Source organism: Rhinopithecus bieti, unplaced genomic scaffold (assembly GCF_001698545.2).
Source record: "Rhinopithecus bieti isolate Rb0 unplaced genomic scaffold, ASM169854v2 scaffold_15133, whole genome shotgun sequence".
Lineage (NCBI taxonomy): Eukaryota > Metazoa > Chordata > Mammalia > Primates > Cercopithecidae > Rhinopithecus > Rhinopithecus bieti.
Genome location: NW_016808815.1, coordinates 1914188 through 1926401, shown reverse-complemented (window position 1 = coordinate 1926401; position 12214 = coordinate 1914188). Strand labels below are relative to the sequence as shown.

The 12214-nt window shown below is 42.1% G+C and overlaps 1 protein-coding gene across 2 annotated transcripts in view; it reads left to right on the top strand.

Annotated features, from left to right (window-relative positions):
* The first annotated feature begins 6585 nt into the window (after positions 1–6585).
* Positions 6586–12214, top strand: part of SLC5A8 (solute carrier family 5 member 8) — a 65147-nt gene continuing 59518 nt past the window's right edge. For both annotated transcript variants that reach the window (XM_017887295.1, XM_017887296.1), the window contains exon 1: positions 6586–7351. In XM_017887295.1, coding sequence (XP_017742784.1) covers positions 7001–7351 — 351 coding nt within the window. In that variant the 5' untranslated portion in view covers positions 6586–7000. The remainder of the gene's footprint in view (positions 7352–12214) is intronic.

The following is a 12214-nucleotide window of genomic DNA, read 5'->3' as shown; positions in this document are numbered from 1 at the left end:
TATTGTTATTTTGGTTTCTGTTACTCTGAGCCAAACTCAATACTACTTGATAAAAATTGGTTAAAAAAAGATGATAAATTAGAAAACGGCTTTATGTCTAATGAAGCTTTAAAATAAAAATTACTTCCTCACATGGGTTCTCTGTTTTCCTCCAAAATGTCTATGAAAACACAGAAAAAGAAGAAATTTACAACATTAGAAATTAGAACCAGTGCAACTTAGTTGAGAGGATTTTCTAGTAATTCCTTCTTTTGTCTATTCATTTGTTCAGCCTGTTTATTAAAAAGAACCCCTCATGTGCTAAGCTGTTCTAGGCCCAGGGAGTATAGTAGTGAACAAAACAGATAAAGTCCTTGTCTTCATGGACCTTCTATTCTAGTGGGAGAAGACAGACCACTATCAAGATAAAACAAAGAAATATAATGTCAGTTTGTACACGTAGGTGAAGAAAAACAAAGCAAGAGAAAGGAGTAAAAAATGATAGACACTAATTGTGAATTGAGTGGTCAGAGAGGGCCTCTTGGAGGAGGTGACATCTGAGCAGACCCCTGAATGAAATAACAGTGGGAGCCCTGGTGATATCTGGAACAAGAGCATTCAAAGCAGCGAGAACAAGATGTGCAAAGGCCCTGAGACAGAAACAGGCTTGGCAGATTCCAGAAACGGTAAGGAAGATGATGTGCCTAGAGAAGAGTAAGTGGAGGAAAAGAAGTGATAAGAAGAGATGTCAGAGCTTGTCAGGGGCCAGACAGTGTAGGATAAATTGATTGGAGATCACATTTAAGTGGGTTAAAAATCATACTTTGTGTCCACTCTGAAAAGAAAATGCTGTGAAATGACGGGAAGACCTCTTGTCCCTCCATAAAACAATCTACACTGGGTTCAGAATCATAGCATCTACTCTCATGAGAGAGTTGGAGTATTAGTCCATTTTCATGCTGCTGATAAAGACATACTGGAGACTGGGTAATTTATAAAGAAAAAGAGGTTTAATGGACTTACAGTTCCACGTGGCTAGGGAGGCCTTTCAATCACGGCAAAAGGCAAAAGGCATGTCTTACATGGTGGCAGACAAAAAAGAATGAAAGCCAAGTGAAAGGGTTTCCCCTTATAAAACCATCACATCTCGTGAGCCTTACTCACCACCAGGAGAACATTATGGAGGAAACCACTCCCATGATTCAATTATCTCCTACTGGGTCCCTCCCATAACACATGGGAATTATGAGAGCTGTAATTCAAAATGAGGTTTGGGAGAGGATCCAGCCAAACCATATCATTCTACTCCTGGCCCCTCCCAAATCTCATGTCCTCACATTTCAAAACCAATCATGCCTTCCCAACCGTCCCTCAAAGTCTTATTTCAGCATTAACTCAAAAGTCCACTGTCCAAAGTGTCATCTGAGACAAGGCAAGTCCCTTTTGCCTATGAGCCTGTAAAATCAAAAGCAAGTCAGTTACTTCCTAGATACAATGGGGGTACTGGCATTGGATAAATATACCCATTCCAAATGGGGGAAATTGACCAAATAAAGGAGCTGAAGGCCCCATGCAAGTCCAAAATCCAGTGAGGCTGTCAAACCTTAAAACTTCCAAATGATCTTTCTTGACTCCATGTTTCATATCCAGGTCACACTGATGCAAGAGGTGGGTTCCCATGGTCTTGGGTAGCTCCACCTCTGTGGCTTTGCAGAGTACAGCCTCTCTCCTGGCTGCTTTTACAGGCTAGCATTGTCTGTGGCTTTCTCAGGCACATGGTGCAAGTTGTTGGTGGATCTAAAATTCTGGGATCTGGAGGATGGCAGCCCTCTTCTCACAGTGCCCCAGTGGACACTCTGTGTGGTGTCATCAACTCTACTTTTCCCTTCTGCACTGCCCTAGCAAGTGTTCTCCATGAGGGCCTTGCCCTGCAGCAAACTTCTGCCTGGACATCCAGATGTTTTCATACATCTCTGAAATCTAGGCAGAGGTTCCCAAACCTCAATTATTGACTTCTGTGCACCAGCAGGCTCAACACCACATGGAAGCTGCCAAAGCTTGGGGCTTGCACCCTCTGAAGCCACAGCCTGAGCTGTACCTTGGCCCCTTTTAGCCATGGCTGAAGCAGCTAGAACACAGGACACCAAGTCCCTAGGCTAGACACAGGAGGGGGTCCTGGGCCTGGCCCACAAACCATTTTTCCTCCTAGGCCTCTGGGCCTGTGATGGGAAAGGCTGCTGCAAAGGTCTCGGACATGGCCTGGAGACATTTTCCCCATTGTCTTGGAGATTAACATTTGGCTCCTCATTACTTATGCAAATTTCTGCAGCAGGCTTGAATTTCTTCCCAGAAAATGGGTTTTTCCTTTCTATTGCATCATTAGGCTGTCAATTTTCCAAACTTTTATGCTCTGCTTCCTTTTAAAACTGAATGCTTTCAACATCACCAAAGTCACCTCTTGAGTGCTTTGCTGCTTAGATATTTCTTTTAACAGATACCCTAAATCATCTTCCTCACGTTCAAAGTTCCATAAATCTCCAGGGCAGGGGCAAAATGCCATCAGTCTCTTTGCTAAAACATAGGAAGAGTCACCTTCACTACAGTTCCCAACAAGTTTCTCATCTCCATCTGAGACCACCTCAGCCTGGATTTCATTGTCCATATCATTATCAGCATTTTTTGTCAAAGCCATTCAACAACTTTCTAGGAAGTTCCAAACTTTCCCACATTTTCCTGTCTTCTGAGCCCTCCAAACTGTTCCAACCTCTGTCTGTTACCAAGTTCCAAAGTCTCTTCCACATTTTCGGTATTTTTACAGCAGCACTCCACTGTACCAGTACCAACTTACTGTATTAGTCTGTTTTCACACTGCTAATAAAGACAAACTTGAGACTGGGTAATTTATAAAGAAAAAGAGGTTTAATGGACTCACAGTTCCACGTGGCTGGGGAGACCTCACAATCATGGCAGAAGGTGAAAGGCATGTCTTATGTGGTGGCAGACAAGATAGAATGAGAGCCAAGTGAAAGGGGTTTCCCCTTATAAAACCATCAGATCTCATGAGACTTATTCACTGCCATGAGAATAGTATGGGGGAAACCACCCCCATGATTCAATTATCTCCCACTTGGTCCCTCCTACAACATGTGGGAATTATGGGAGCTACGATTCAAGATGAGATTTGGGTGGGGACATGGCCAAACCATATCAGCTGGGCAGCCAGCTGTCTGTTGTTGGGTGGCACCAAATTGCATCTTTCTCTGTACAATCAGAGGCTGCCACCTCCAGAGAAATATTATCTCACTTAATCCTCTGGCTGGATGCTTATGGGGGTAGAGTAAACTGGCAGGGCAATGAATCTTGGGAGGGGTCATCCTTACAAGTAAATCACTATAGTTTGGTAGAGATGGAAGAACCTCAGATGCAGTGGATGCTGTAACGAATGGCTTTTATGATGGTATTTCATGGTGATAGTGTGAGAACACCAGACAGTGAGAACGCCAGACAGTGGGAACAGGTGACGATATTGTCTCTATCCAAAAGAGTCATAAGAAATGCAAATCGGCTTATCATGCTATTTAGTTAGATACTAAACTTTGCTATGTGATCCCATTGTAAAACCTAGAGCCCCAAAGAAGAGAATAATAAGATAGAAGATGACACAACTCATCTTTTGGCTAACACTAAGTCTGGAAATTACTCTTCCATTTGAGATGATTGCCAGAAAAATCATCAATATATATCCTACGAGAAGCTCCTGAGGGGCAGAGGAATGGGATCAATGCTTCAAAGACTCAGAGGAAGAAAATCACTCTGAAATTATTTGCTCCTACAATTTAAAAAATATTTTAAGAAAACTGTTTGGCATTCTAAAGGTGAAAAGACTTTAGAATGAGATAAAAGGGAGAAGATTACTTTTAAAAATTCAGTGACATTAAAAATGTAACGGCAGAAGTAAAATCTACATTGGGAGTAGGAATGTAGACTCCTGTAGCATTATTATGACAGACACCAGAGTCAATGACATGAAAGACAAACTTAAGATCTCTTCAGGTATGTGGGTAAAAGAAAACAGGATTCAAGTGAATAATATAGAGGACTGGAACTGGGCATAGTGGCTCACGTCTATAATCCCAACACTTTGGGAGGCCGAGGCAGGTGGATCACGAGGTCAGGAGATAGAGACCACCCTGGCCAACATGGTGAAACCCCATCTCTACTAAAAATACAAAAATTAGGCGGGTGTGGTGGTGTGTACCTGTAGTCTCAGCTACTCAGGAGGCTGAGGCAGGAGGATCGCTTGAACCCGGGAGGTGGAGGTTGCAGTGAGCTGAGATTATGCCACTGCACTCCAGCCTGGGCAACAGAACAAGACTCCGTCTCAAAAAAAAAAAAAGAAATAAAAAAAGAATAATATAGAGAACTAGAGAGATTTATTTAAGAATTATACATTTCTGAGGAAGATACTAGAACAATTAGAACAACAGTAATTAAAGATATCACTTTAAAAAACAAGACCTGACTATTCAAATTGAAAGGACTCACCATTCTAGATGATAGTAATGAAAAGAGGGCTATTCTAGAAATACCCTGCAAACGTTCAGGAATGCAAGTATAAAGAAAAAAACCACATCTATTAGTATTCTGCCATAAAGCAGGTTATTTATGAGGAAACAAAAATTTAGCTATTGGAGATAGCTCTCCAATAAGAAATGCCAGAAGACAACAGAAAAAATACTTAAAAATTACAAAAAAATTTTCTTGAAGAAGACTGTGACCTAAGAATTTTCTCAGCTGAATTTTTTTTCTCATATGTGAAGACAACAGATGAACAATACCATATATTCAAAGGCTCAGGAAATAGAGCATTCACGTATTCTTCATGAAAATATTATTTGGAGACATATATCAGGCACTCAAAAGATGTGAAAGAAGAACAGGGCATGGATTACACATAGTTCATGGCATTACATAAGTGTTTTATAGCAAGATGACATAGCTTGGGAAAACAGAAGCTGTGTCTAATAGCAGTACTTCCAAGCCATAACTTACACTAGCCCAATTCTCAATAAATTGGAAGGCAGCTAAACAATCATACAATGCTAGTATTTTATAGTGTCAGGGTCTATTCACATGTAATCTCATTTAACGCATTTTAATTCCATGAGATAAAAACCAATATCCCCATTTAAGATATGGGAAACTAAGACATAGAAGGAAGCACTTGGCTAAGATATCATGGCTCATAGGTGGCAGTCAAGAGGTCAGTTTGCAGTCTACGGGTTTAACCTCAGACTATGCTGCTTCTAACATGACTACGGAAATGTGTTGATCATTAGCTGCCTGTTCTTAACTCTAGGTGTCCAAAAGAAGATGAATTTTGTTTAGATAGCATTTCCCGTATCTAGGGCTATTGGCTTTAAAGAAATTCCCAGAAGTGAATCCAATTCCTAGAAGGATCAAGCTGGATTCTTTTGTGTGTTATTCTAACAGGTTGTGTGCGCTCTCTCTCTCTCTCTATATATATAAAATTTATATAATGTACATATATAATTTTATGTATTATATATGTATATCATATGTAATATATACATATAGTACATTTCACACTGGTAGGACATAATTGCATACCACATATTTGTTTAACCAATTGAATTACTTGGACTTAGCTTCTATTTCCCTCTTTATTTCCTTCTGAAAATATTACACAAATAACATGAATTTACAAAAAATAAAATCTGATATAGCTTTTTTTTCATACACTAGCCTAGACTAAACTCATTCTGTGGATGGGTTACCTAGGACCAACTGGTATATTATAAACTTGTATAAAAATGAACAAGGACTGCCTGAAATACATTGATAGCTGAGCACATTTGGCTGGAGTGTCTATTTTAGAAGGAAAACCTGTGAATCACATGCGATTCATGTGTTAATAGTATTTCAAGACAAGCCATTTAAAATATGTCCTGAGTGCTGATACTGGAAATGATCTTTACTTCAGTGCTTTCAAGTGTCTTCATTTAAGTGTTCACATTTTGCCTACCTATAACACATACCTACACACTGTGATTAAGAAAGCAAACACTGAAATCTGACCTAGATTAAAGATCTTAATTTCTGCCAGTTCATTGGGCAAGTGACTTAATCATTCTACAGTAATTTCTGCATTTGAAAATGCCTATCTTAAGGGTGATGAGAATTACACTGGCTCATCAAAAGAATTACACTGACTAATATAAAACGTGCCAAGCATGTATGTGGCACATGAAGGCTCGTTAAAAAGTCGGTATTATTGTTAATCTTCCAGTAACTACTATTTCCAACAACAGGCTGAAGGAGATCAGAAATGTTTGTTGAGTAAAAACACAAGGAAACAATAGCACAGATTTTCTGCTCTCCTTTATGATCGCTGACCTGTCTAAGGTTCACTACAGATTGTCACCCGCACTAATCTACTGTCACCCATTAACCTATCAAATAAGGCAGTCTAAAAACTCCAGGCGTCCCTTTCCGTAAGGACCCGGACTGTTGAACCGGAAAGCTAAAATTCAAGGCGTGACAATTGCCCTTTGTCCCACATTCTCCCACCGGTCGCCTGCTTATTTAAATAGTGCGTCCTCTCGGGTACCACTCGAACAAAATTTGCGCGGAGTGCTCCCTGTGTAGATTCATTGGAAGCAGCTGGAGGCTCCAGTGCTCATCTGCTCAGGTGTCCCTGGCGCCTTGACGAACTCGGCCTCTCCAGTTCCTCACCTGGTGAGCCCTCAGGACAGCGGACTCATTTTCCGAGGTCCCAGAACTGGCTTTGAGAGGCGCGGCTCGCAGCGGCGGGTCCAGGGGCGACTGCCAGCCCTCACCCCGCCTCAGGGTGCGTTCCGAGGCCTACACCTGGCCGACGCCTCCCTGCGGGACGCCACGCCTGCGCGCCGGGGATCTGGGATAAGAAGTGCGCGCCTGGCTTGGGCTGCGCGCCGCTGGGCCACCAGTTTGCGCGCAGGGCTCAGGCGACCGTGCTGCCATGGACATACCGCGGGGCATTGGCACCTTCGTGGTGTGGGACTACGTGGTGTTCGCGGGCATGCTGGTCATCTCGGCCGCCATCGGCATCTACTACGCCTTCGCTGGGGGTGGCCAGCAAACCTCCAAGGATTTCCTAATGGGCGGCCGCAGAATGACGGCTGTGCCCGTGGCGCTGTCCCTCACCGCTAGCTTCATGTCGGCCGTCACCGTCCTGGGCACCCCCTCCGAGGTCTACCGTTTTGGGGCCATTTTTAGCATCTTTGCCTTCACCTACTTCTTTGTAGTGGTCATCAGCGCGGAGGTCTTCCTCCCGGTGTTCTACAAACTGGGAATTACCAGCACCTACGAGGTAAGGGGCAGGGTGGGCTGGGACCATGCAGGGCGCGGGGTAAGGGGACTCTTCAGACCTCTGGAGGCGTTTTCTTGGGGGCAGACTCTCACCGCCACATCGAAATCTCTCCCCGTCCATCATCACCCTCCCTACACTCCTCCCTGTCCCCCGACCCTCCCCTGGCATCCCTTCCCTTCTACTGAGAGGTGTCCTCTAAGGGTGAAAAAATCCTTGGGATTTACTCTCCTGGGCTTAGTGAAAAAAAAGAGTCTTCCAAAGTGAACGGATTGGAATAGTAGTGCTGGCTAAGATCCTTTCTACCTTTAGCATCTTTGATTCCCAAGCAAGAGGAAAGATTTGGGGGGAAGGTAAGTTCTTCAGGTCTCAGGCCCTGCTTCTTGAAATGAATCCTCTTGTTTCAGGTCCTCAGCGCCATTCACTCTTCCAAGACGGTGAAGAATTTGTGCTTCCCTTCCTTCCCCTTTCACACACACCCCCTTTCCACTGAAATAGGCACCCAAGTGGCTAAGGTGTATCAGTAACTGTATTTGGGACCAGATTCTACCACTTACTAGCTGGGTGACCTTGGATGACTTACTCAATCTTTTGTGCCTATTTCCTCAAAAATAAAATAATATCACCTACCTCATCCAGTTGTTGGGAGGATTAAATGAGATGATGCAAGGTGTAGCATTTAGAACAGTGTTTGACACAGAGTAAGTACCAGATAGATGTTGGCCATAATTATTGTAGTGGTGCTAGTTGTGGTGGTGGTAGTTATCTTGGGATCAATAAGAAAAATAGGCAGCATGGTTCTCAAGCAGCCCTGCCTTCTCTACGGAAGGATAATTAAGGAAAACTGTCTTTCCTCTATTGCACAGGTCCCCTGGCTATAGGTTTTCTCAAGTTGTCTGCAGGAAAGGCTTTGAAAAGATGATGCATGTTTAGTTTAAAGAGCTGTTTAATGGGAGGTGGGGGGCGGGATCAAAGCTCAGGGGAGTGGCGGGATCAAAGCTCAATGAGCTCCATGGAACAAGCCTTCAGAAGTTTCCTCTCTATTAGGCCATTACCCAGAGAACTCTAATCCAGGGGTTCTGGCAGGTGGTTTCCTAGTGAGGCTGGTTCAACTGGTGCTGGGGACAGGGCCTCAATGGCACAACAAACATTGGTGACACATTCTGCCTGGGCTCTAGTGATGTCTTCCAGGGCGAGGCACCCCTGGGCAGCATTGCCTTCCATTCACTCTGGTGCTGTGTTTGGGAGAGCCCAGTAATCATCCCAGAAGTGAGCAAGATGCAGTTTCTCAGGTTTGCTCAGAAGTGACAAACTGGCGAAATTCCCCAGACCAAATTCAGTTCTTGGTCATTTTTTTTTTTTTTTTTTTTTTTTTTTACTTCTCCTTATAGTGAGGAGAAATAAAATATAATTTCAGACTATGACTTCTTTTGAGAACTGAAAATGCTGGTAACACTGGGCCCATGCCCCCTGTGGCCACAGGAACTCGAGTTTACAGCTCTTGCTCTCACTCTCTATTAAACTTTGATATTGAGGTCTTTGTGTTTTCATGGTTACTGTTTTTTGGTAGAGAAATTTTTATCTGCATTTATGTCTTTATCAAAAAATGTGAAAGGGAAAATGGACAGGGGTAAAGGGATCTCTTGTTTCCAGGGAGATGTAAGAAAACATATATCTTAGTGGGTGGGAGGAATATTCCAACATGTTAATATGTGAACACCTGGTCAGTGTCACTTATGTATGTTACCTGATGGAACCTGGAGGCATTTGAGTCTGTGAGCTCTGATCTATAGCTAACCAATTCCCAAACTTGGAAAGGGTTTGAAGAATCTGGCATGAGGACTTCATCTCTACAGACGAATGCTGCTCTCATAATCACTGACCCATGCCTCTTCTGGGCTACAACATTAACTCAACCAGAAACAGATTTTCCTCATGTTTGCAGTGGTAGAGGCTAAGTTAGCAGGAGTTCCAGCTAAAAATGGCAAATAACAAAAGTTCATTGAATGCTGAACACATGCCAGGCACTGGGCTGCATTGCATGTTTTACATACATTATCTGACTCACATTCAGAACAATCCTTCTGAGGGAAGTACTATCAAGAGCCCCATTTTGTGGACGGAGACTCAGAGTAAGTTAAGCTACTAGGAATGTGAAGCAGTGTAGACATATGCCTAGCAGCATACTGGCTGCTTCTGAAGGCTCTGATGAGTCTGTTATAACCCCAAGCAATACTTACGCCAGTGCAGAGAGAACAAGGGAAGCAATAGAGGACGCGTGAAGTTGTGGGCACACTGCAGGCATCCACCTCTGGGGTGCCAGGCAGTTGGGAGCAGGGAAGTTAGGCAACATGCTAAGACCCTCCCTAATGGTCATGGCAAAGACTTTCCTGTGGAGTATATTGTTTATTGTTTTATGCTGAGAAGTACAGAATCTATACAGAATATGCAGTACAGTGTTGAGTGATTGATAACCTGGCATTCTTGCTCAAGTATGAAATCTCTCCCTGTTGACATTTCTTTAGTGAAAATTAGCTGTTCACAAACATTTTTTTTCATTTATCACTGCCTTCAAAATGTAGTCCTGATAGGTGTTTAGCAACTTCCAGACCCAAGTATAATGCAGGAATCCAATTTGATCCATCAAGTCTTCAAGATCTTTCTAGAGCCAACTAAATCTGTGTTTAAACTGAGTTGCTTAGACCTCATGTTTGCTTGTTATTTATGTATTTATTCATATCAACAGAAGTGATTCAAAGTTCTGAGGACAATGAGAGATCATGATTAATTTAGGCGCCTGTCATTACTTTGTAATTATGTCTAGAAATCTTACAAGTATTCCCAAAGGCTGCCACACAGTGACTTGGACATCTGGTCCAGTCTCCAGATATTTCTTCAGCAGCCTAGTAATTGATGACTGAGATCGTAATAGACTTCTTGGTGCTGTCTTGAGTTGGTCCTTGAGCTTAAATCACAGGTTTCCCTGGATCAACTGATCAACTTACGTGGTTCAGCTTGGTTCAATTTATTTGTGTCTCCAGCAATTTGGATGCATGTATCTAGCATAAACAAAGACTTCTCTTCTATTGATGTCCATTCACATATTTAGTGACTCATAGAGATTTACAAAACAAATAAACAAACAAAAAATAAACTTCTAAAGAAATGCAATAACACTGCCCTGTTTCCAGGCTTAATAAACTTCTCCAGTCTTCTAAAAAGGCTTCCAAAATATCCTTGAATGATTTTGATATATGTAATTCATTGAGATTCAATTTTCTTCAGGTCCATTGATTTGGATACCACTAACTTCTTAATATCTTACTTTTTGAGTTTACATTTCCCCATCCGTTTATGTCATTGAATAGTCTCCAAACCCTGCAAAGTGAGAGGGAAACAAATTATTATTATGCCCCTCATTTTAAAGAGAAAGAACCTGACATTTGGAGAATAATTGCCACAAGCTGATGGAGTCAGGTGTGGGACTGGGTCAAGAGCTGGAACTCTTCCTCCAGTGTACTACATGGTACTGTGTATTTGTCATCCATCAGTGATTTGGGAGTGGGGTCTTTGTGTTAGTTTCATCCATTCACTTACTGAGTCTTAAATACATAGTCAGATTGTTTATATATGCTGAATAATGTGCACAGATTTTGGCATCAAAGGTTTTAAATGTGTACTGTGGCCCTGACAAGTTTGCAAGGTTGTCAACTTGGTGTTCTCTCTGAGTCCCAGTGTTCTTGTCTTTAACATGGGCTTATACACAGTACCTGGCTCATAGAGTTGTTGGGAGGACCATGCATACAGCAAGTACTCTGTATGTGTTAGCCGTGATCATGGGGCAAAAATATCAGATTATTTTTCCTCAGATTATTACCTATTGCCAGTTTTTTCCTCTTCTTTTCTACTATATGAAGATTATTGTCAGCCTTAAATTTCTTAGTAATTACATTCACGTTAGAAAATGTCTTAGATCCCAGCTCTGAAATTCTATGATCCTAACTCTGTAATATGTATATTATAATACATTATATAACATAGGAGACAAGCAGACTATGTTATAAGACATAGCAGATTTCAAGTAAAATAGGAAAAATTGGCATGGTCATTGGCGCTGAACAGAAACTGGCTTGGGTGATTTAAGTTTAAAAAAAATTTGTTAGAAGGACATGGGGGTAGCGCATAGAACAGAGGGACAAGCTGAGTAAGCCAGTCTTGGAAAGGACAGAAACCAGGGCAGCCTTTTCAGGCCACTCTGTCAGAATCAGTCATGTTTTGTCTTTGTATCCTGCCTTTAAGATTCAAATACCCGATGGAAGGAAAAGCTGATTGGCTGAGCTGGGATCATGTGACTTCCTCTTGGTCAGAAGAGGCAGGGCAAATGACTGACTATTCCATCACAAGAGTCTGCAATCAGAAAGGGTTGATGCCCCAAGTGAGTCAAGAAAAATGTATGGAGTAGATGCCAAGAGAAAGAACAACAGATTGCTCACTCTGAAAATATAGAAAGTAATTTCACTTATATGACATTCTGGAAAAGGCCAAACTAGAGAGGGAGAGCAGATCAGTGATTGCTAGGGTTTGGGGGAGGGAGGAGGGCTTGATCATGAAGGGGAAGCCCGAGGGGAGTTTTCTGGGTGATGGAACTGTCTTGTGTCCTTATTGTGACAGGGGTTACATGAATCTGTGTGTGTTAAAACCCACTGAACTGTACGCTAAAACGAGTCAATTTTGCTGTATATAAATAAAAATAATACTAAAATAAAAATACAGACTCCAAATCAGTTGTGAAGTTGCTTTACATTTCTAAATTTAAATTTTCTTCTTGAGCTTCTGATTTTAAAAAAGGCATCCAGAGGATTCGCA